The sequence below is a fragment of the Podarcis liolepis genome (genome assembly GCF_965112155.1).
Source record: "Podarcis liolepis genome assembly, chromosome: 4".
NCBI classification, from domain to species: Eukaryota; Metazoa; Chordata; class Lepidosauria; order Squamata; family Lacertidae; genus Podarcis; species Podarcis liolepis.
In genome coordinates this window covers 84,911,717-84,933,833 of record NC_139558.1, presented here as the reverse complement: position 1 = coordinate 84,933,833, position 22,117 = coordinate 84,911,717, and the positions used below count along the sequence as shown (strand labels likewise).

Sequence of the window (22,117 nt, the reverse complement as noted above, 5' to 3'; positions counted from 1 at the left end):
TCCTAACCAGTGGCGTAGCGTGGGTTGTCAGCACCTGGGGCAAGGCAAGTAATTTGCGCCCCCTAACCCATGGAGCCAGGTAGGGCTGCGAGTGCGAGCATGCCCCCCCGATGTTGCGCCCAGTGCGGCCGGGCCCCCCTGCGCCCCCACGCTACGCCACTGCTCCTAACCCACTTCTGTCTGTCATGACCACAAGAGGTGAATGTTTCACCTTGTCACCCCTAGTTTGCTCGCACACACTCTGACACACATGCTGCCTGTATCTCCTCTTCCTGCTCCTCTCACAGCTGATAAGAAGGGACACACTTACTCTTCATTTCATTTCATTTTTATTGGTGAAAGAACAGAACAGGCAATCAATGATATTATAGAAAGATGTCTCTCCTGTCCTTGCGTATGAGAGAAATAATCAAAAGGAATTCAGTAAGAGAAAATAACATATATAGTCTATGCTGCCAGAAAATTTAGTATTCCGGTGATTCATAAATGAACGTCATTCCGGTGTTCAATATATTTGTCTGGTGAATGTCTTTTTTATTAATATTTTCAATGAGTTTTACTGTAACAGCAAAAGAGTGAACTATAACCAAATGTATCTCAAATGATACAGAGAATGAACCAAACATTTTCCCCAAACATAACATGGGGGTTAGCGTGTGTAATATTTTAAGACTTAATTGAAACAAGAGAATCAATTAGCTGGTTTTTATGATCTGGTGCATGACTACTACATTATAAGCAAGCTTGATTTTTATTTTTTTTAAGCAGCCTAAATATACTTGAAAGTTGAAAGAGACCCCAGAGATTTCCATAATCATGCTATATTCTGTCTAAATACAATCCCTTTATCTCATTCAGGGGGTGGGGAATTGGTGACCCCTCCAACAGATGAGTCACTGCTGCTTACAAGGAAGGACAGAAAGAGAAGCAGTCGGCACAGTGCAAACACACCAGCAGGAGTACTGGATTGGCTCTGCCAGTGTGTTTGCACCACACCAAGCTCCCCAATGACTTGCCTCTCTCCCTTCCAGCAAGCAGCAGCAGTTCAGCTGTCAGGAGGCCACATAAGCACCACCACTCCACCCTGTCATCCTCTGTTGCCAGTGGAAGAGGGCTGTGCAGCAGGGTGGTGGATCAGTCACAACAGAACATCTTCACATCACGAAGTTCTACTTTAACAAGCACTTCATGCTCATTCGCCACCCTTGTTTGGATGCCACATATGAAGCCACTAGGGCAGCGCTGGCTCATTTTGCCCTCTTTCATCGGTTGAAAGATATCTTTCTTCAATTTAGCCCCACCACTGCAGAGGACCTCAAGGTTACTGACTGCATGAGGAAGTCCTTGTGGTATTTCAATAGTCAAAGAAAAGGACACCATGTTGCCTTGGGGGCATTTCTGAACTGCAATCCATTCCCCGAGCCTGTAAAGAAAAGGACAAGGATGGCAATGTCTAGATAGATATTTATATACCACAACTTTGTCAATGAACTTTAATTTTTAAAGTCTCTCCAGAGATATAATTCCAAATTAGAGCAAAAAGCTTTATTTCAGAAAGGATGTATAGAACAGATTCGCCTTCAAATGTGAACCAATTTGAATTTTGCCTCCATCCCTAGAAGTAAGTTCCACAGGACTTTGTGCAAGCATGTATATTTTGGGGCTGTTAAACTCAGAGTGTGTCCAGATTACCATTTGCCTTTAATCTAGCATGAAATATTTCAATCTACCCCTCCCGCTCCTACCCCAAACCTCCAAGCAACAAGTTAATAAAGGAAGAGAAATTCAAAAAGCTACTCACTCTCCACTTTTAGACTCTACTGTTTTTCCATCAGTGCAGTGGAGACGGATGCCCTTCAGAGTGAAATCTGTTCTATAGGCTTCGTTTACATCTCTGCGATACTGGTGGAGAACGGGGGGGGGGGGAGAGACTGGTGCTTCAATCTGCATCTGCAGTACTGGCAACATTTATTTGTGAGCAAAACAACATTTTTTCAGTGCAAATTTCTATCTGCAAGGGCTTGCAATGACCTAGCTAGATCAGCAATGAGCAGTACTAGCTCAAGTCATGTGCACACAATTGCCCGCAGGTACTGGACATAGATGAGGATTTACATTCACCTCAAAGAACAAAAACATTTCCATCAGTAGGATGGAGATGAACAAATGTGGGGTGGGGAATCAGACTTTCTATTCAGCAGTGGCAGACCTTGGGGTCCCAAATTTCAGTAGCGCCCTGTACAAGCCAAAATTTGGCACCCCTCCACTTCCTGACTTCCAGTCTAAATAATAGTTGTGGCACACTCTGAGGCACCCCCAGAACTCTTCACGCAGTGCAACCAAACCAGCCACGCTCCCCTAAATCTGTCCCTGCTAATTGCTGACATAGAAAACCTGCATCCAGTTCTGTGCAATCCAGATGAGCAAACATTATGAGAAATGTAACAGCTCTCAGAATGAAACCGACACAGGCCTGTTCTTACGTCTCTTTATTATTTGAGAGAAAGGAGAAAATCCGTCCCCTAGTTATAGTATGTCAGACCATTTGGTCTTCTAGACCATTTCTGTCTACTCTGACCAGGAATAGCTCAACAGGATCCCAAAGCAAACCCTTTCCCAGGGTTTTAACCGGAGACCTTCCATATGAAAAGCATATATTCTGCCACTGAGATGTGGTCCCTTCTACCTACCCACTCCCCTCCTTTAACAACTCAAAGTTGTCATTGTTGCATGAGCTGTTTGGGTGCCAGGTGAGAAGATTCTCTGGAGGTCTAGAGCTGTTCTTTTCCTCTCCTCCTTCTGCCTCTTTTTCTGGTTCTTGGAATCTCCACAATTTGCCCTTCCTCTCTTCCCAATGACCAGGATGCGTCTTTCTTGTGCTTGGCTCATCTGAAATCGGGTACTACCTGGAAGTTATTTTCTGCAGTTCCTACTGCAGGATAATTGCAAGCGGGTGTGAAATCATCCCCTCCACACACACAGCAACTGTACTTTGCAAGGAGGCTTAGGCATGTCTGAAGAATTCCCTGTATAATTAACTTAATATGTCTATTCAGAAGTCTTTCTTTGTTTAATGGGGCTTACTCCCAAATACATGGATACAATATTGCAGTTCTTGCTTTGATTTAGGGTTGGCCTTGAGGGAAAGTAGGGTTTTTGTGCTTTTCCCAGCTGTGTCAGAGACAGAAATTCAGCAGGTTATTCCTTCTCTAGTATGGAAATACAATGATGGGAAAAAGCTTTACCTGTTTGTATTCTGTCTGTGAGACTTTTTATTATATTTGTGGTCACTGTTTTATTTTGGGACACTCTACTCCACCCTCAAAAGAGGACAATATTTGTATACTACAAAAAGCATATGCAAATTTAATGAAAAGCTATTCTCAGAGGTGTCGGAGCCTCTGCTACGACCGAGCTGGAAAAGCTCATCCTCCAGTCGAGTCCTTTGGAATCGCCTCCGACGATGATTAATGACCTGAGCCTCTGATAAGGCTCCAGGCATGTTCCCTCATTACAAAGAGTATCCAGCAGCAGGGAAGGACGAGAAATATGAGCTACATTGCAAAGAGTTTGATTTCTAGTTACACAGACAGAAAAGCATACATCCTCTCTCTGTGAAAGCAGAGAGCAACTGGAAAACAAAGGAACAGGAAACCAGTAACATTACATCCATCTCCCATCTTCTGTGAGACTTCCAACAGCCTGGAATCTCTGGAATGCAAAACAGAGTCTTGTGACTCCAAGCACTGCACAGTGGCAACACACAGAAACCTAACATAGAATCATAGAATCATAGAGTTGGAAGAGACCACAAGGGCCATCAAGTCCAACCCCCTGCCAAGCAGGAAACACCATCAGAGCACTCCTGACATATGGTTGTCAAGCCTCTGCTTAAAGACCTCCAAAGTAGGAGACTCCACCACACTCCTTGGCAGCAAATTCCACTGTCGAACAGCTCTTACTGTTAGGAAGTTCTTCCTAATGTTTAGGTGGAATCTTATTTCTTGTAGTTTGGATCCATTGCTCCGTGTCTGCTTCTCTGGAGCAGCAGAAAACAAATTTTCTCCCTCCTCTATGTGACATCCTTTTATATATTTGAACATGGCTATCATATCACCCCTTAACCTCCTCTTCTCCAGGCTAAACATGCCCAGCTCCCTTAGCTGTTCCTCATAAGGCATCGTTTCCAGGCCTTTGACCATTTTGGTTGCTCTCCTCTGGACACGTTCCAGTTTGTCAGTGTCCTTCTTGAACTGTGGTGCCCAGAACTGGACACAGTACTCCAGGTGAGGTCTGACCAGAGCAGAATACAGTGGCACTATTACTTCCCTTGATCTAGATGCTATGAGGACCCAGGACATATACTGTGTGTTGGGGACAGAAAATCCTGTTGACATGCCTGGGATTCAGTAATTAGTAAATTGAACTGTATATTAGATGCTACAGACTTGGCATCTTGGTGTTTCTGGGACCCTGCGTGGGTTATGTGATAGAGGCTGCATTTTTCATTCTGTCTGCTGCTTTGCCTGCCCTTCTTTCTAAATAAAGGTGTTTGTTTGTTTGTGCTTTTCATACGTCTGTATAATATTGTGACCACGCCTTAGCATCAGGGTGTCAAAATTCAGACTATAGATAGGCATTTACCTTCATTTGGAATCCATTTGCATATCCCGTGGGACAGAATTCAGGTTTTCCCCATATGCCATCGTTCCCTCCATTGGACACAGTGAGGACTGCATTATGTTTTCGGTCTTCTGCATCACAGAGATGGTAGGAGAAGAAGAGGAAGACCACAGCGCTGAGAGGGAGCTCCATGGAAAGTGATCTGCACCACACCTAGCTGCAAAAATGAATTGGATGAATAACAGCCTTGAGAATTTATTCCTTAGGAATAGTGGCTCTTTCCTCTGGTCCCAAATTTGCATTTTCCTCTGGAGGGAAGTGTGGTTACTTTTGGTTGATGAAGTAAAATCAGTTGATGGCTTTTCTGACTACACCTTTTGATTTCTAACTAACTAAAACGTGAATTTCTTACCCACCCTTCACACTTGCCAAAATGTACAGCTGTACCTTGGTTCTTGAACAGAATCCATTCCAGAAGCCTGTTCAACTTCCAAAAACGTTAAAAACCAAGACACGGCTTCTGATTGGCTGTAGGAGCTTCTTGCACTCAATAGGAAGCCACGGAAACCCCGTCGGATGTTTGGGTTCCAAAGAACATTTGCAAACCAGAACACTCACTTCCAGGTTTGCAGCGTTCAGGAGCCAAAACGTTTGGGTCGCAAGGCATTCAACAACCAAGTTGTTGTATTTCCTATGTCTTGGCAATTTGGCCTTCCTATTAAAACTCCCCCTCCAATTTCTGTTTCTCTTTTTCTTAAGGGATTTCTCTCTCTCTCTCTCTCTCTCTCTCTCTCTCTCTCTCTCACACACACACACACACACACACACACACACACACACACACAAACCAGTCTTAGGTGTAAGATAGAAGGGAGAAATTTTCACACCTAGGGATGGAAATACAAATTGTCATTAAACTTGAAATAACTTGTCATTTAACTTGAAATAACTTGAAATAAACGCATACTTCCTATCAGCCCCAAATAGCTCAATAAAGTAAAATGAAAACTGGGTGAGTTTTCCTTACTTCTGTCTCTGACTAATGCCTTAGGCTCTTAGCAGAGCCAATCACCTTCCCACCAACTCTACAGGGAAGAGGTACCCTGTAGTCAGCCCATCCTTAAGCATCTTGGAACTTATTGTAGCAAACTCACAGCATTATTAATTCCACACCAGAGCACCGGTTTGAAAAACAGTTGGAAACTGTTCCTAAGAGATGAACCGGTCCTCTTTCCCACAACTTTGCAGGGCACAGTGGGGGAAACCAGTGAGCTTCTGCAGGCACCAGTATTCTGCTGGTCTTACTAAAGTCTGGTGTTGGTGGGAGAGGGATAGACAACACAGAGGGAGTAGATGTATTTGTTCTGCAGAGCTCTTTATAATAGCCATTTTTTTGCCTACAAAAAAAAAAAAGTATTCAGCTTGGGCTAAGTGCCTCCACATCAGAGATACACACTTTAGCAGGGGCTTCGCTCTAGGAACACAGGAAATTGCCTTATTCTAAGTCAGGCCATTGGTTATCTAGCTTAGTTCTGTCTACACTAGAGCTACTCTCCAAAGTTTCACACAGGGGACTTCCCAGCCCTACTAGCAGATGCTGGAGGATATACCTGGGACCTCCCGCAACACTGATCTACATTTTTTTTACATGGAAAGGGCATAGCCTTGCAGCGCCCCTTAGGCCAACCTTCCCCACCCTGGTAAATTCCATATGCGCTGGACTGCAACTCCCATCATCCCCAGCCAGCAAACACGGTGCTGGTTCCAGCTGATGGGAATTGTAGTCCAGAACATCTAGAGATCACAAGGTCGGGGGATGCTGCCATAGATTTGCAACACTTCCAAAGGAATGCATTGTTAAATACCCTGAAATCTTTTGTGAAAAGCGGGGTACACTTTTCACAAAAAGTAGGGCCTAATAACACTAACAAGAATGCTTGACTGGATCCCCACTGGTTACTGGCTACTGATCAGGCCTCTGTAATTCTGGCCATGTTGCAACCCTTGTCTTCCCTTACCAAACTTCTCAGAGCAGAGCAAGGTAGTTCTACTTACTGTCTCTCAGCTGCCAGGCAGAATGAAAGCGTCCTGAAGCCGAGTGAGGAAATATGAATGTGAGCAGGGGATTTAAAGGGGGCAGGACAATGAAGTGTAGGAACTCTCTGTCCTGAGCAACACCTCCTCTGAGCCATCACAAAGCAGAGCATTGGGAAGGCTATGAAATCTTCTTTGTCCTGCCCCCCCCCCCATTACCAGTGCCTTTAGGAAATGCCTCCACAACCAGAACCCATTTGCCTGTGAGAGTGGGGAGGGCTGTCAGAAGGGTGAGGACATCATGTCAGTGCCAAAGACCAGTACTGTGCACTGTGCTTTAGAACAGGATTCGGCAACTCGCTGCTCTATGATCCATTATCAGAAACAGGGAGCGATCTACCACCCAGGGATGGGTGCAGGGTGGGTGGCAGGTGTGGGTGTAGGGTGGGCCGGCGGCTAGCTGTCTCCCCCCCACAGCCAGCCCTTTCTCTCTCTCCCTCCCTCCCCCAGCAGCTCTCTCTCCCCCCCCCCAAACCAGTTGGGCTGCGGAGCTGTCCTGTGCGAAACTTCTCCTAGCGTGAAATATACTTGGAGTCCTGCAGTGATTTCGTGCTCTTTATTGCTGCTTGTAAAACAGTGATTGAATTCCCCCCCCCCCCAAAAAAAAACAACCTTCAGGCCGTTATATACATTATTTACACAATGAATCCTGTCTGATTGGCTGATTCTGCTTCCCTCCTGCAGCCTGATGGGTCTTCTCCTGCAAGCCAATCAGTTGTTGCATTCTAGGATCCTACCTGCCTATTGTTCTAGGATCCAAGCTTAGTACATAACATACCCACACCCCCCAAACATCATGCGATCTCTTTTCCCCCTTGTCAACAGGAGCCACGCAGCTGATGTGGATCCCGATAGCGCCTGCCCTCTCCCTCCCTCCTTCCCTCCCTGTCAAAGGGAGCCTTCCCACGTGGCTCCTCCTCGTGCCTCCCTCTGTCTCCAGCAGCCACCCCCTTCCCCATTGGGAAAACCACGCTAAGCCCGCCTCCTGCGCCTGCACTTCTGCATCTGATGATGCAGAGAAAGGCCCTGCGACTGACCACAAACAACCCCACGGTTGACTGGGAGTCTCATGATTGACATGTTGTTACACGCCTGGCTTAGAGGGTAGCATGAGACTCTTAATCTCAGGGCTGTGGGTTTGAACCCTACACCATGCATTGCAGGGAATGGGACTAGATGACTCTCATAGTCCTTTCCAACTCTATTACTCTATGATTCTATTATTATTTTCACTATTCCTAAATAACTTATGTGCACAAATTTGTTCAGGAAGGTTTTTTTATGGGAGGGTCATGGACATTCTCAAGTGGAGGTAGGAAGATATGAGGGCAAAAAGAGCAGTGCTGCCTTTTTAACCTGTGGAGGCAGGAACACGAAAACTCAGAGGGACCAAAAAACAATGGAAATGGTTGACAACACAGACACACATTCACTGACTGGGTCCTTAACTCTAAATACCTGACTGTGTGGACTAATGAGGGCAAATTCAAAGCGATAAAATGTGGATTCCTAGTGAGTTACAGCTCAATTGAGGACAAGACCCAAGACAGATTTTATTTTTACAAGAAACACTTGTTACAGTCCACAGACCTACATTTACTCCATTGGATGTGTAAGAGATAAACATATGCTTCAGTTTATTTTATTTCTTTTTTAACAGTGAAAGAACAGAACAGGCGGTCAACGAATGTATTATAGAAAGATGTCTCTCGTGTGTTTTTCTGTATGAGAGAAATAATCAAAAGGAATTCTGTAAGAGGAAATAACCTATATAGTTTCTGTTTTCACAAAATTTGGTATTCCAGTGATTCATAAATGAACTTCATTCCATCTTTCAATAGGTTTGTCTGGTGAATATCTTTTTTATAATATTTTTACTGAGTTTTAATATAAGAACAAAAAAGTTAACTGTAACAAAGTATCAAATGACACAGAGAGTTAACGAAACATTTTCCCCAAACGTAACATGAAGGTTAGCGTGTGTAATATTTTAAGACTTAATTGAAACAAGAGAATCACTTAGCTTTTTTAATTATCTGATGCATGTCTACTTCATTATAAGTAAGTTTATGTTGTTGTTGTTGTTGTTGTTGTTGTTGTTTTAAAAAAAGCAGTCCACATATGCTTGTAGCAGTTGAAAATTGAAAGAGACCCCAGAGATTTCCAAAATCATGTTATATTCTGTCTAAATACAATCGCCTTATCTGATTCAGGGGGAGGGGAATCAGTGACCCTTCCAACAGATGAGTCACTGCTGCTTACAAGGAAGGACAGAAAGAGAAGCAGTCGGCACAGTGCAAACACACCAGCAGGAGTACTGGATTGGCTCTGCCAGTGTGTTTGCACCACACCAAGCTCCCCAATGCCTTGCCCCTCTCCCTTACAGCAAGCAGCAGCAGTTCAGCTTTCAGGAGGTCAGGTAAGCACCACCACTGCACACTGTCATCCTCTGCTGCCAGCGGACGAGGGCTGTGCAGCAGGGTGGCAGATCAGTCACAACAGAACTTCAGTGTATCTGAAGAAGTGTGCATGCACACGAAAGCTCATACCAAGAACTAACTTAGTTGGTCTTTAAGGTGCTACTGGAAGGAATTTTTAAATTTTGACTATGGCAGACCAACACGGCTACCTATCTGTAAACAGAACATCCGCACATCATTAAGTCCTGTCATATCAGAAGTGTTTTGGTTATCTTCCACCTTTGTTTGGATGCCACATATGAAGCCCGTAGTGCAGTTGCTGCTCCAGGGGCCAAAATTCCCCAGGATGGAGACTTGCCCTTCAGTGTAGACCCATCATCACACATGAAATGAATGTTATTGGCTGCTGTATCATCAAATATCCCTTGTGGTGGTTTCACACTCATAGAAAAGGTCACCAGGTTGCCTCTTTTGCATTTCTCAATCTCACTCCATGTTCCAAGCCTGTAAAAAGAAAAGACAACGACGGCAATGTCCAAATTAAAGTTCATACACTGCCCTTTGTCAGAAACATAAACATACAGATCTGTCTTCTGAAGAAATGATTCCAAATTAGAGCAAAATTCATAGCCTACTCAGTTATTATAACATTCCCCTGCATGCATGCACAATATTCTCTTCCTGTGGCCTTCTGGGGGTGAGGAGTTACTTCTGGGATTAGATATAAAGACAAAACTACCCATATTGGTTCCCTATTGCAAGTATTTAGTCTCCATTTGCACTGGCATTTACCATTCTTCTGGATGGAATTCTGCCTCCTTTGTAATTGGCGTTTTATACTGAGTCTCTTTCTCTTTCTCTGTCTGCTTCTTTAACAATGTTTGGGGTTTTGTTGCATTGTGTCAGAAACATAGACCAACACAGAACTAGCACTGTGAAGCCTCAGTCTGAACTTATTTACCTGGGAATAAGTAGAGATAAGTGAACCTATCAGTTCTGGTTTCTCTCCATTTCATAATTTTTCCAGTCTTTAAGTTCCCATGTCAGTTTTTAATTACCGTATTTTTTGCTCTATAAGACTCACTTTTTCCCTCCTAAAAAGTAAGGGGAAATGAGTGTGCGTCTTATGGAGCGAATGCAGACTGCACAGCTATCCCAGAAGCCAGAACAGCAAGAGGGATTGCTGCTTTCACTGCACAGCGATCCCTCTTGCTGTTCTGCCTTCTGAGATTCAGAATTTTTTTTTCTTGTTTTCCTCTTCCCAAAACTAGGTGCGTCTTGTGGTCTGGTGTGTCTTATAGAACGAAAATTACGGTATTTTTTTAAAGGCGTCATGAAAGATCTGTGAGGATTTTAGTGCAATTCTCATTTAACTAAGAAACTATGGATATATGACTGGGTTGTAATAAAACAGTGGGCTATACCACTGAGTCTCTTGGAAGGTCAGCAGTTTGAATCTATTCAACAAGGTGAGCTCCCGTTGCTCTGTAGATAAGTAGATAAATAGGTCCCACTGTGACAGGAAAATAAACGGAGTGTCCGTATGCTCTGGTTTCCATCACGGTGTCCATTGCGCCAGAAGTGGTTTAGTCATGCTGGCCACATGACCCGGAAAACTATCTGTGGACAAACGCAGGCTTCCTCAGCCTGAAAGTGAGATGAGCACCGCACCCCATAGTCGCCTTTGACTGGACTTAAACGTCCAGGGGTCCTTTAACCTTTACATTTTACCTTACACATACTCTACCCTAGTATGTGCATTTCAGTACACATTACTTGCCTGGAGAACTGTACTGCAAAATCTGAAGAAGTGTGAATTTCACAGGATAGCTGTGTTTTGGTTTGCGTATTGTTTCAGAAAGGATGAATAAAGTAGCTTCGCTTTCAAATGTGAGCCAAACTGAATTTCTCCTCCACCGCTGCCTGTTGGAAGCTTACAGGGCCTGCTGTGGCTGTAGAGACCGATTAGGGCAAGATAGGTCTTATTGCAGCTGGGACAGATGAAGGCATCTGGTTGTGGCGATGCAGATGCTCCATGGTGTTTCTTCTTTCTGTGCTCCTCCCAGTGGTCATTCCCTTTCTGGTCACTGCTATGGATGCACAAACTGACTGTCTGCCTTCAGGCAGCATGGTCATCTGCAAGGGATTCCCATATGGTGGGGTTGATGTTGCCAGCCTTCAGGCCACATTTGCAGACATCCATGTAAGACAGAGTTGGTCTGCCAATAGGTCTGGTGCCTGAAGCCAGCTCTGCAAAGAGCACATCCTTGGGAAACCTGCCATCTTCCATTCTGTCTACATGACCAAGCCAGCATAGACGTCGCTGAGACAAGAGCACAAACATGGAGTTGGGCATACTACCGCTAGCAGTAAGTTCCACTAAACACAGTGGGACTTACCTTTGTGTAGGCATGTATATTTTCCAGTTAAATTCTGTGACAGTTTTGGAGTGTGTCCAAATTACCATTGCCTTTAATCTAGCATGAAATAATTCAAACTACCCAGTGGCAGAGCAACATGCTGCAGCCCCTGGAGCGGAGAACAGGTGGGGTGTGGCTAGCGCACGTCCCAGGGGCGTGGCATGTTGCCCGCAGGGTGCAGCGTGCCTACCGGGGGGTGGCACCCTTTCCCCAAATGCTGGGCCGGTGAGCTCTCCCATCCCCCCTCCATACGCCAGTGAAACTACCCCTCCTTCTTCTACCCCACACTCCCAAGCAACAAAGTTATAAAGGAAGAGAAAGCAAAAATGCTACTCACAATCCACTGGTAGACTCTATTGCTTTGCCATCAGTGCAGTGGAGACAGATACCATTCAGAGATGTGTCATCTTTCCAGAACTTTAAAGGAGAGTATGGATCTACCTGGTGGAGAACAGAAAAAGAGGCTGCGATTAAAGCTGGTGCTGCAGTCCATGTCTGCAGTACTGCCAAGATTTAGGCATGAGTAAAGTATCACATTTTCAGTGGGAATTTCCTATGTGCAAGGGCTTGCAATGGCATAGCTAGCTCCACAATGAGCAGTACTAGCTCAAGTCATGTCCACTCAATTGCCCGCAGGTGCTGGTCACATGAGCCAGAAGCTGTACGCCAGCTCCCTGGGCCAATAAAGCAAGATGAGTGCCACAACCCCAGAGTCGTCCACAACTGGACTTAATGGTCAGGGGTCCCTTCACCTTTACCTTTATTGGACATAGATGAGGATTTACATTCACCTCAAATGTTAATAACTTTTCCATCAGTGGGACAGAGATGAACAAACAGGGCGGGCAGAATGGGGTGAGGTTAGGAATCTGCCTTTCTGACTTCCGGCTTGCTGCTGTAGGAAATGGCTGCTTCCCACATGAACGGACCCCAGCAATGCCAATAATTCAGGGTTGATATGGGGGTAATTAGCCCTGGCAAACTCCCCAGGGTGGGAGAGGACTGATTTACAGACCCACAGATCATCAAGTTGCAAGCGGCAGGGACGCTGGGTCCAAGAGCACGGCATGGATGGTGCTCTCTAGAGCCACTCCTACATGCAGGAGACACCTGTTTTATAAAATAAGATTTGGATTTTAAAAACAGGCATGTTCCAGATGGAGGAGATAAAAGGAAAAAACTGCCAAATTATACAGTTGTTGGATGTTGAATTTTAGACTTCAAACAGACTCTCATCTTGAAACGTGGATTAAGGAGGTGAGCAACCGCTATCTTTCCGTACTTGTTATATTACATCATGATTTGGTGAAGCTCATCCATAAAGAATTTAATTATTTAAATGAAACACAAGAGGTGTAAATTTTAATTGAATGTACGATGTACTGCCCTCAACGGACTCTAATTAGTAGCAGGGCTGGCAAAATAAGATCAGATATGGCAGCCCAGGCAGAAGATGGAAGCAAAATGGCAATTATTATGGTGCAGTTACAAAAAAAGGAACCCTTATGGAAAAGAGCTTTTTTGGACTTGAGGTGTGCTTTGTTCTAAAATACATCTGTTTGTATGGATTATTTTTATATATGATTGTGGACAGAAAATATGGACAGAAGGATGGAGAGCGCAGGATCCCTGCCAGCTCTTTCAGGGCCTGGAGGAGCATAGAATCATAGAGTTGGAATAGACCACAAGGGCCATCGAGTCCAACCCCCTGCCAAGCAGGAAACACCATCAGAGCACTCCTGACATATGGTTGTCAAGCCTCTGCTTAAAGACCTCCAAAGTAGGAGACTCCACCACACTCCTTGGCAGCAAAGTCCACTGTCGAACAGCTCTTACTGTCAGGAAGTTCTTCCTAATGTTTAGGTGGAATCTTTTTTCTTGTAGTTTGGATCCATTGCTCCGTGTCCGCTTCTCTGGAGCAGCAGAAAACAACCTTTCTCCCTCCTCTATATGACATCCTTTTATATATTTGAACATGGCTATCATATCACCCCTTAACCTCCTCTTCTCCAGGCTAAACATGCCCAGCTCCCTTAGCCGTTCCTCATAAGGCATTGTTTCCAGGCCTTTGACCATTTTGGTTGCCCTCCTCTGGACACGTTCCAGTTTGTCAGTGTCCTTCTTGAACTGTGGTGCCCAGAACTGGACACAGTACTCCAGGTGAGGTCTGACCAGAGCAGAATACAGTGGCGCTATTACTTCCCTTGATCTAGATGCTATACTCCTATTGATGCAGCCCAGAATTGCATTGGTTTTTTTAGCTGCCGCGTCACACTGTTGGCTCATGTCAAGTTTGTGGTCAACCAAGACTCCTAGATCCTTTTCACATGTACTGCTCTCAAGCCAGGTGTCACCCATCTTGTATTTGTGCCTCTCATTTTTTTTTTGCCCAAGTGCAATACTTTACATTTCTCCCTGTTAAAGTTCATCTTGTTTGTTTTGGCCCAGTTCTCTAATCTGTCAAGGTCGTTTTGAAGTGTGATCCTGTCCTCTGGGATGTTAGCCACCCCTCCCAGTTTGGTGTCATCTGAAAATTTGATCAGGATGCCCTTGAGTCCATCATCCAAGTCGTTGATAAAGATGTTGAATAAGACCGGGCCCAAGACAGAACCCTGTGGCACCCCACTAGTCACTCTTCTCCAGGATGAAGAGGAACCATTGATGAGCACCCTTTGGGTTCGGTCAGTCAGCCAGTTACAAATCCACTGAGTGGTAGCATAGTCAAGACCGCATTTTACCAGCTTCTTTACAAGAATATCATGGGGCACCTTGTCAAATGCCTTGCTGAAATCAAGGTAGGCTACATCCACTGCGTTCCCTTCATCTACCAGGCTTGTAATTCTGTCAAAAAACGAGATCAGGTTAGTCTGACATGACTTATTTTTCAGAAATCCATGCTGACTATTGGTATCACAGCATTTCTTTCTAGGTGCTCACAGACTGTTTGCTTAATGATCTGCTCCAGAATCTTCCCTGCTATTGATGTCAGACTGACTGGGCGGTAATTATTTGGGTCCTCTCTTTTCCCCTTTTTGAAAATAGGGACAACATTTGCCCTCCTCCAGTCTGCCGGGACTTCGCCTGTTCTCCAGGAATTCTCAAAGATGACTGCCAGTGGTTCTGAGATCACATCTGCCAGTTCTTTTAATACTCTTGGATGCAGTTCATCTGGCCCTGGAGACTTGAATACATCTGGGGAGGGTCCTTTTGTTCTTGGAGGAATTTAAATAATTTCCACATAATACACAGCTGGGAAGTCTGCCCCACAATACAGCATTATATAAAGACATATACGGACATCTGGTCATTAAGAGACATCCGAGAGAACTTGTTGACTTGCCATTTATAAACTTTACTTTTGGAACAAAGCCCAGTGCCTTTAATGAGAACTTGACGAACAAAGGAGAGATAAGAGGACTGAACACCAAAATAATTGGACAGAGAACAAAATGAATAAAAAAGTACCTCCTGTGGGTTAACAATACAAAACCTTTGCGACAGAAGACGTGAGCCACAGAAACAACAACTGATGAGATTGACAATAAGGATGGACAATATTAGTTTCAAATTTGAAAAATAGCCAAAAATGCAGAGATATGAATGATGATGATGATCTCTAGACATCTGGAACATGGGAAGTCCCCCCCCCCCAAAAAAAAAAATATAATTGGAATATATAATTGGTGATATTGTTATTATTGTAATTTGGATTGATTTGATTTAATTTGTTATTAATTAGAAGGTTGTTATTGAAAATGAATAAAATCTTTAAACCCCCCCCCCCCCAAAAAATGAATCCACCTTTCAGGCAACCTGCAGACAGTTCAATACAACCCAGATGAGTCAACATTATGTTGGAATGAAGTTACATGGCTTTAGTAGAAATGTTATAAGGAATTAAGTACAAATAGATTAATAGAGTATTAAAGGGAAAAATAAGGTTAGAATGAGTTAAGATAATTATAGGATAGAAAACAGAGGAAGATGGAAAGGAATTGCTGAAATAATTAACAGAAGTAGAATACAAAAAGGGAGGTGTGAGGAGGTCGTGGAAATAAGTGAATGAAAGATGGGTTAATGAAATTGTTTGATTTATTTTATTGTTTTGTGTTTTTGTTAGCCTAATGCATTGTATTGTATTGTTTTTTTGTTTTTTGTTTTTTCTTTTAGTGTTTAAATTTTTTGGAAAAGCAATAAATATTATTTTTTTAAAAACAGATGAGTCAACATTATGAGAAATGTAACAACTCTGTTGGCTTATCTAAAACGGAATCCCTGAAGGCCTGTTCCTACAGTATGTCTCTATATTATTCAGGAGGTTTCCTCTGTTTGGAGGAGGTGTAATATTGAAGTGCCAAACTAGGACCCAGCCATAACTGCCCCTTGGTTTAACACCCCCACCCACCCACAAACAGTAGCAGATTGTGAAAATATGGGTTCCGCATTACTGATTTTTCAGGGGGCTGAGTCTTCAAAATGGTAATAAATGTTCCCTGAGGCCTTACTGGTAACAGTTATGGTAATACTTTTTGTCTTATTTTCCCTTCTCCCTTCCCTCTTTAGTAGTAGTGGGACTTCCTCTGGTGGACACAAAATTCATAGCCACCATTTTCCCTCCCAGAATGCCCCTGGGAAAATCCTATAGCATGGCATGAAGACATTTAAGAAGCAGGCAGGGGAGAAGGATATCTGCTGGCTGGTGGCCGATGAAATTTGCTGTTAAAAGAAGCAGCAATAAACCAGGCTTGACGTGGGTTTCTGCCACCAGATTAGTTTGGAGTTGCCATTCTTTACTGAATCCCTTTTTAGGGAGGATCCAGACAATATTATTGTCCGCTGGGGTTTTCAAAAAAGTTATTATTTTTATTTCCCCAAATTGGATTTATCATGATTTTTTTCCAAACGTTAAAGTATAACAGTGGTGCCACTTTTTCAAATGTGGACCTACAAGGAGCTGTTAAGACTTCTCGGAGCTTCTATACTTGTAATCAAAAAGTTCCTGCTTGCATTTCCTCTGCTTCTGTTTCTTCATCTTGAGTGTGGCAGGAGGGTTTTATTTTGAATTTGTAAGCCTTCTACATGAAAAACATATGGTTCGCCACTGAGCTTTGATCCCTTCCACCTCCATCCTCCCCTCCAATAACAGTTTTGTTAAGATACTGCCCTCATTGCACAGGCTGGCCATGAATTTTAAGGTAAGACCCATACTGGTAAACCAGCAAAGCAAATGGACAATACAAAAAAGATACCTTCAGTGAGAAGCCAAAAGCATATCCTTCATGACAAAACACTGTGTTACCCCAAGTGCCCCATTGTCCTCCATTTGGCACTGTAAGCACGTCGTGATATTTCTGGGCTTCTGACTTCCAGAGGCAACCAGAGAGGGTCAAGAAGAGCACAGAGCTGATGAGGAGCTCCATCAAAGGTAGCCAATTCTGGACACAGCTGCAGAAGCACTGAGGAAGAAGAAGTCTTGAGAATGTTCGAAATCAGTGAATTAATTTATATCCCAGGAATTTTGGATAAGTTTATTCTCTAAACAGAATCTCACTGGATCCAATTTGCCCTGGATAGTTTGCCATGGTTAGTTTGGGTTGATGCACTAACCAAAAAAAAAAAAAAAGATCCAATAGCTTTTCTGATTACAGTTTGATTCCTTTGAGTTTTATAGTGTTGCTATAGGATTGGGGCATTGGTTCGGATCAGGTGTCAGCAAACTTTTTCAGCAAAGAGGCGGTCCACTGTCCCTCAGACCTTGGGGGAAGCGGACTATATTTTGAGGGGGGGGAATGAATGAATTCCTATGCCCCACAAATAAACCAGAGATGCATTTTAAATAAAAGCACACATTCTACTCATGTAAAAACACCAGGCAGGCCCCACAAATAACCCAGAGATGCATTTTAAATAAAAGGATACATTCTACTCATGTAAAAACACGTTGATCCATGGGCCGGATTTAGAAGGCAATTGGGCCGGATCCAGCCCCTGGGCCTTAGTTTGCCTACCCATGGTTTGGATGAAGTCTTTGGATCCCAAGCAAGCCTGTGATTTTGTATGTGTAAGATGCAAGTTTATAGTAGAAGAGAATTGCTGAAGTGATTAACAAACCGGTTTGTTAAGTTAATATCCCTAGCTGAGCCTGTAAGTACCCTTTGTACATATCTAAAGAGCTGGTCAAGAACAGATTGAACATTAAACGCTTTACTGTTGTAAAGCATTTCGGTGCTGTAACCCAAACCAAGGAGCTCCTGATCCCAATCGGTCAACTATAATAATAATAATAATAATAATAATAATAATAATAATAATAATATCTTTATTGTCATTGCCTGCTTCGGGGACAACGAAATTACTTGACTGCTCCATAAAAACACTAATTAAACAATACAGAATAATACAGCAAGGGAGATTAGATGACTTTCAAAGTCATCTAATCTTTCAAAGTCATCTTTTCAAAGTCCGGGCTTCCCATTCAGGGTAGAGATCGCTCTGGAGAAGAAGCTGTTCTTAAGACGGCTCGTTCTTGTCTTCATCGTCCTGTATCTCCGTCCCGACGGCAAGAGCTCGAAGAGACAGTGACCAGGATGTGATGGATCTTTTACTATGTCCAGTGCCTTCCTATGGCACCTTGTGGCATAAATCTGCTCTAAGGTGGAGAGTGGGCAGCCAACAATGCTCTCTGCTGCCTTAACAACCCTGCACAACCCCATCCTGTCCTGGGTAGTACAGCTTCCGTACCACACACATAAGCCATAAGTGAGCACGCTCTCAATGGCACAGTGATAGAAGGCAAGCAGCAGTGTCTACGGAAGATGGTTTTTCCTTAGTATTCTCAAAAAGTACAGTCTGCAGATGTTACTTCAAAACGGGCAAAAAAGGCATTCAAATCCTCTGCAAGGGATGCCCCTCCCTCGTCTGCCAGGGAGTCCTTGGATTTATACCCTGTTAATTCTTGTACACCTTGCCACACCTGCCTGGTGTTGTTACTTTGTAAATGATCCTCCAGCCGCTGTCTATACGCCTCCTTTGCTACACGGATACCTCTCTTTAGATCGGCTCTAGCTAAGCTGTACAGCAACTTATTTCCACTTCTGAAAGCAGTATTTCTTGCCTTTAGCAACCCCTGGACCTCCCTTGTCATCCAGGGCTTCCTGTTTGGGTAGATCTTTATCCGGCGCCTCCGTGTTACTATGGGGAGGAGGGAGGAGGTGGCACTTGCAGTAGCGCTGAGTTCTCATGCAAGTCCAGCAAGAGCAATGGCACCCAAAGACTTGCTGCCTTGCTGCCACACATGTCAGCTGGCTCCCACAGAAGTGCAGCACCTAAAGACATGGGTTCCAGTTTTCTTCAGAGGAATGTTGGAGGGCATGTGATAGGCAAAACTTTTACTGCCGCCACCCCTTTTGGGGTAACTCAAGGAAGAGGGTGGGTCACTGAAAACAGGGATGGCACATTAAGATACTGCTGGAAAATAGTGTGAAAAGTGCCCCCCCCCCCCCCGCATTTTGAGGCTTGCCTCCCCACCTAAAAACACTTACCACAAGAACAATTCAGGTGGGTCCTCCACCACCTTTATACCCCATTCAAGTTTGGTCACTGGTCTAATCCCATGTCACAATCCTTGCACCACTTCCCTTTAACCTTGCCAAGCTGCTGATAGGAGAACAATGCAGTTGTCAGAATGGGAGATGCCTTGAGCTAAGCAGTAAAATGTGGATGTAGGCAGGGCAGAGAGCATAGGGCAGAACAGGGAAGGGCAATGTGGAAGTCATCCTCCTGAGCAGCAGCTGCCATGCTTGGCTGCCCCATAGCTAGGGATCGGGGAGAAATTCAATTCGGTTTGTGTTTAAAGGTGAACTTGCCTGACTGAGTTTCTGAAAGAACACTAGAACAAAAACACAGCCATCCTTTTAAATTTGCGCTTCTCTGAATTTTGCACTACAGTTCTCCAGGCAAGTAAGATGTAAAGAAAGGCATATATTGGGGTAAGTATGTCTAAAAATGCATATACAACATAGAAACACATTATATTAAGGAAAATTGCTCTGCAGAGTTGCCTGTATTAGGCGACATTACATGCAAAAATTTACATGTGTATATTGGGAGGAAAATGTACTGAAATGCTGGCGAATTTTCTTGAGAAGAAAGAAAGAAAGAAAGAAAGAAAGAAAGAAAGAAAGAAAGAAAGAAAGAAAGAAAGAAAGAAAGAAAGAAATTAGCTTAAGACTGAAATAGTGAGAAACTGGTATGGACAGGTTCACCTTTCACTATCCATAGCTGAGCAGAGAGCAGAGGAACGACTATAGAGTTTCTATGACTTGCCCATCCCCAACACTGGTTTCCTTGAGTATGTGCCTCCAAAACCAATTAGCCTTAGAGTGTACTTTGGCACTCTACCCTTTCCCTTTTCATTCTTTTGTACATAATGCAATTGGTTATTTCCCTCTTGCTATCCATCCAGTGACTTGATTGGCCTATGGATTTCTGGCACATGTGTCTGCAAGAAACATAAATAAGTATAGACTGTAATAATCAACAATGTGTTTAAGCAACAATCACCCTTTGAATGAATTCATGGGTCTTGTGAAGGAAAAGCACACATTTCCCTTTTCTCATTTGCTTCCTTTGGAAGGAAAGAAGATAAGCCACTCAAAAGAAAGGTACACCTTGTTATTTAAGAAGGAACATCTTGTGATATATTTAAAATCCAAAACCAGAGTAGCCTTGTGCTACTTAATGAATGATAAATTACTGAGGTACTTGCAGTAAGGTACAGTACCTAGTATATCCCTGAGAAGAGAATCTCCTGTCCTTCATTTTGCCTGAATTTGGCTCTGAGCCTGTTGTAACCAGTAGAATGCAACCAGTCCCTTTGAGGAAGCATGAATGTATGTCTTTCTTTATCCTATTGACAATATTCATATATTGTTCAATAATTACCGGGAACAAATAATCACAGTTAGAAATCACAGCAGCAAACCATACCAAGCAGCCCTAAAGCACTGAAATATCTTTAAAAATGTAAAACACCTGGGAAAATGGAAAGGTCTTCACTTAATGCCAAAAGGATTATAGTACTGGGGCCACCCAAATAAGCTTAGCTGGGCAAGGCATTAAATAACCAGGATGCCACTACCAAAAGGACTCTTTCCACCCATCACACCTTACTTGGTGGGGGCACCCAAAGAAGGAACCTTAAAGTGGATGTGTCAATAAAAATATATTTAAGGTAAAGGTAAAGGTACCCCTGACCATTAGGTCCAGTCGTGACCGACTCTGGGGCTGCGGCGCTCATCTCACTTTAATGGCCGAGGGAGCCGGCATACAGCTTCCGGGTCATGTGGCCAGCATGACTAAGCCGCTTCTGGTGAAACCAGAGCAGCGCACGGAAACGCCGTTTATCTTACCGCCGGAGCGGTACCTATTTATCTACTTGCACTTTGACGTGCTTTCAAACTGCTAGGTTGGCAGAAGCAGGGACCGAGCAATGGGAGCTCACCCCATCACAAGGATTCAAACCACCAACCTTCTGATCAGTAAGTCCTAGGCTCTGTGGTTTAACCCACAACGCCACCTAGTGCCAAAAGGACCACGTGTGGACAGCAGGCGAGCTTAGAACTAACATGGTAAATCACAACCAACCAGGTCTCTAATTTACATAAGCTGCATTCTGTGCAATACCAAAGATTTATTTGTGTCGACCTCCCACCACCATCTGTAACACTTCGTGAAAAGGTTGGGGTTTTTTTGTTTTGGGGTTGTCGTTTTTTGTAAAATGTCTGTATGTCAATCAAAACTTGGAGCAGCTGTGCTTGTGACAAACTTCTGTCCCTGCAACCAGCACCCACAGTCATATTGTTTACCAGTGGTTTTTTTTTTTCACAACTTGTTGATGGGAAGGCCAAACATTATGGCAAGTACCTTATTGGAGATCTTCCAGAATACCTAAAGTTTAAAAACATATAAAGATGATGAGAACCTCTCTGCATTTCCAGATTTCAGGAGAATGGAAAGGATAGGAAGCTGGTAAGGACACAATCCAAAATCCTTGTACCAACACATAGTCAACTACAGATTTCCTCTGCCTAAACATATCCATCAACTGCCCAGGGGAAAAAATGGGACATGCCTTTTTAAAGAGAGGACAGAGGCCAAAATGGCTGCCGCAATCTTGTGAGATTTTGGACTACACTTTTTTCGGGCATAGTGCCCAAATGCACATGTTTTGGGGTGCTGCACAAGATCGTTGCCCCACAAAAAATGCTTGGGGGGGCAGTGATCTTGTGTGGTGCTCCAAAATGCATGTTTCAAGGCATTCCGCCCCCAAAAGGCCTTTCGGAGAGTGATTTGGTGTGACTCACATGAGTCGCACACAAGTGCAGACTCAGTACATGGTGCTGTGTTGGAAGGAAAGCCTAAGAATTGTTGGGATTAAAGTAACAATGCTTGCAACAAGTTACCTTGAACCAGTATGAGGCGATAGAAAGGGGACCTATTATTCTCTCACTTGTTCCTTCTCTTTTAGTAGTTACTTGTTAGTAAAGTCGATCATTTCCA

The 22,117-nt window shown here is 43.7% G+C and overlaps 1 protein-coding gene across 2 annotated transcripts; it reads right to left on the bottom strand.

Moving 5' to 3' along the window:
- Positions 1-252: 252 nt before the first annotated feature.
- LOC310705369 (vitelline membrane outer layer protein 1-like) lies at positions 253-11,999 on the bottom strand. Of its 2 annotated transcripts, XM_083500064.1 has the most exons (4): positions 11,895-11,981; positions 4,645-4,836; positions 1,802-1,902; positions 253-1,423 (listed from the first exon to the last, which is right to left on the bottom strand). In XM_083500064.1, exons 2-4 carry the CDS (start codon positions 4,813-4,815, stop codon positions 1,135-1,137), a joined length of 561 nt encoding a protein of 186 aa, XP_083356190.1. In that variant the 5' UTR covers positions 4,816-4,836; positions 11,895-11,981; the 3' UTR covers positions 253-1,134. The 2 variants fall into 2 exon arrangements, 1 of the variants encoding a protein (XP_083356190.1); XR_014525223.1 differs by lacking the exons at positions 253-1,423; positions 1,802-1,902; positions 4,645-4,836 and adding an exon at positions 9,372-9,641 and having other exon boundaries at positions 11,895-11,999.
- Between the last annotated feature and the right edge of the window lie 10,118 nt (positions 12,000-22,117).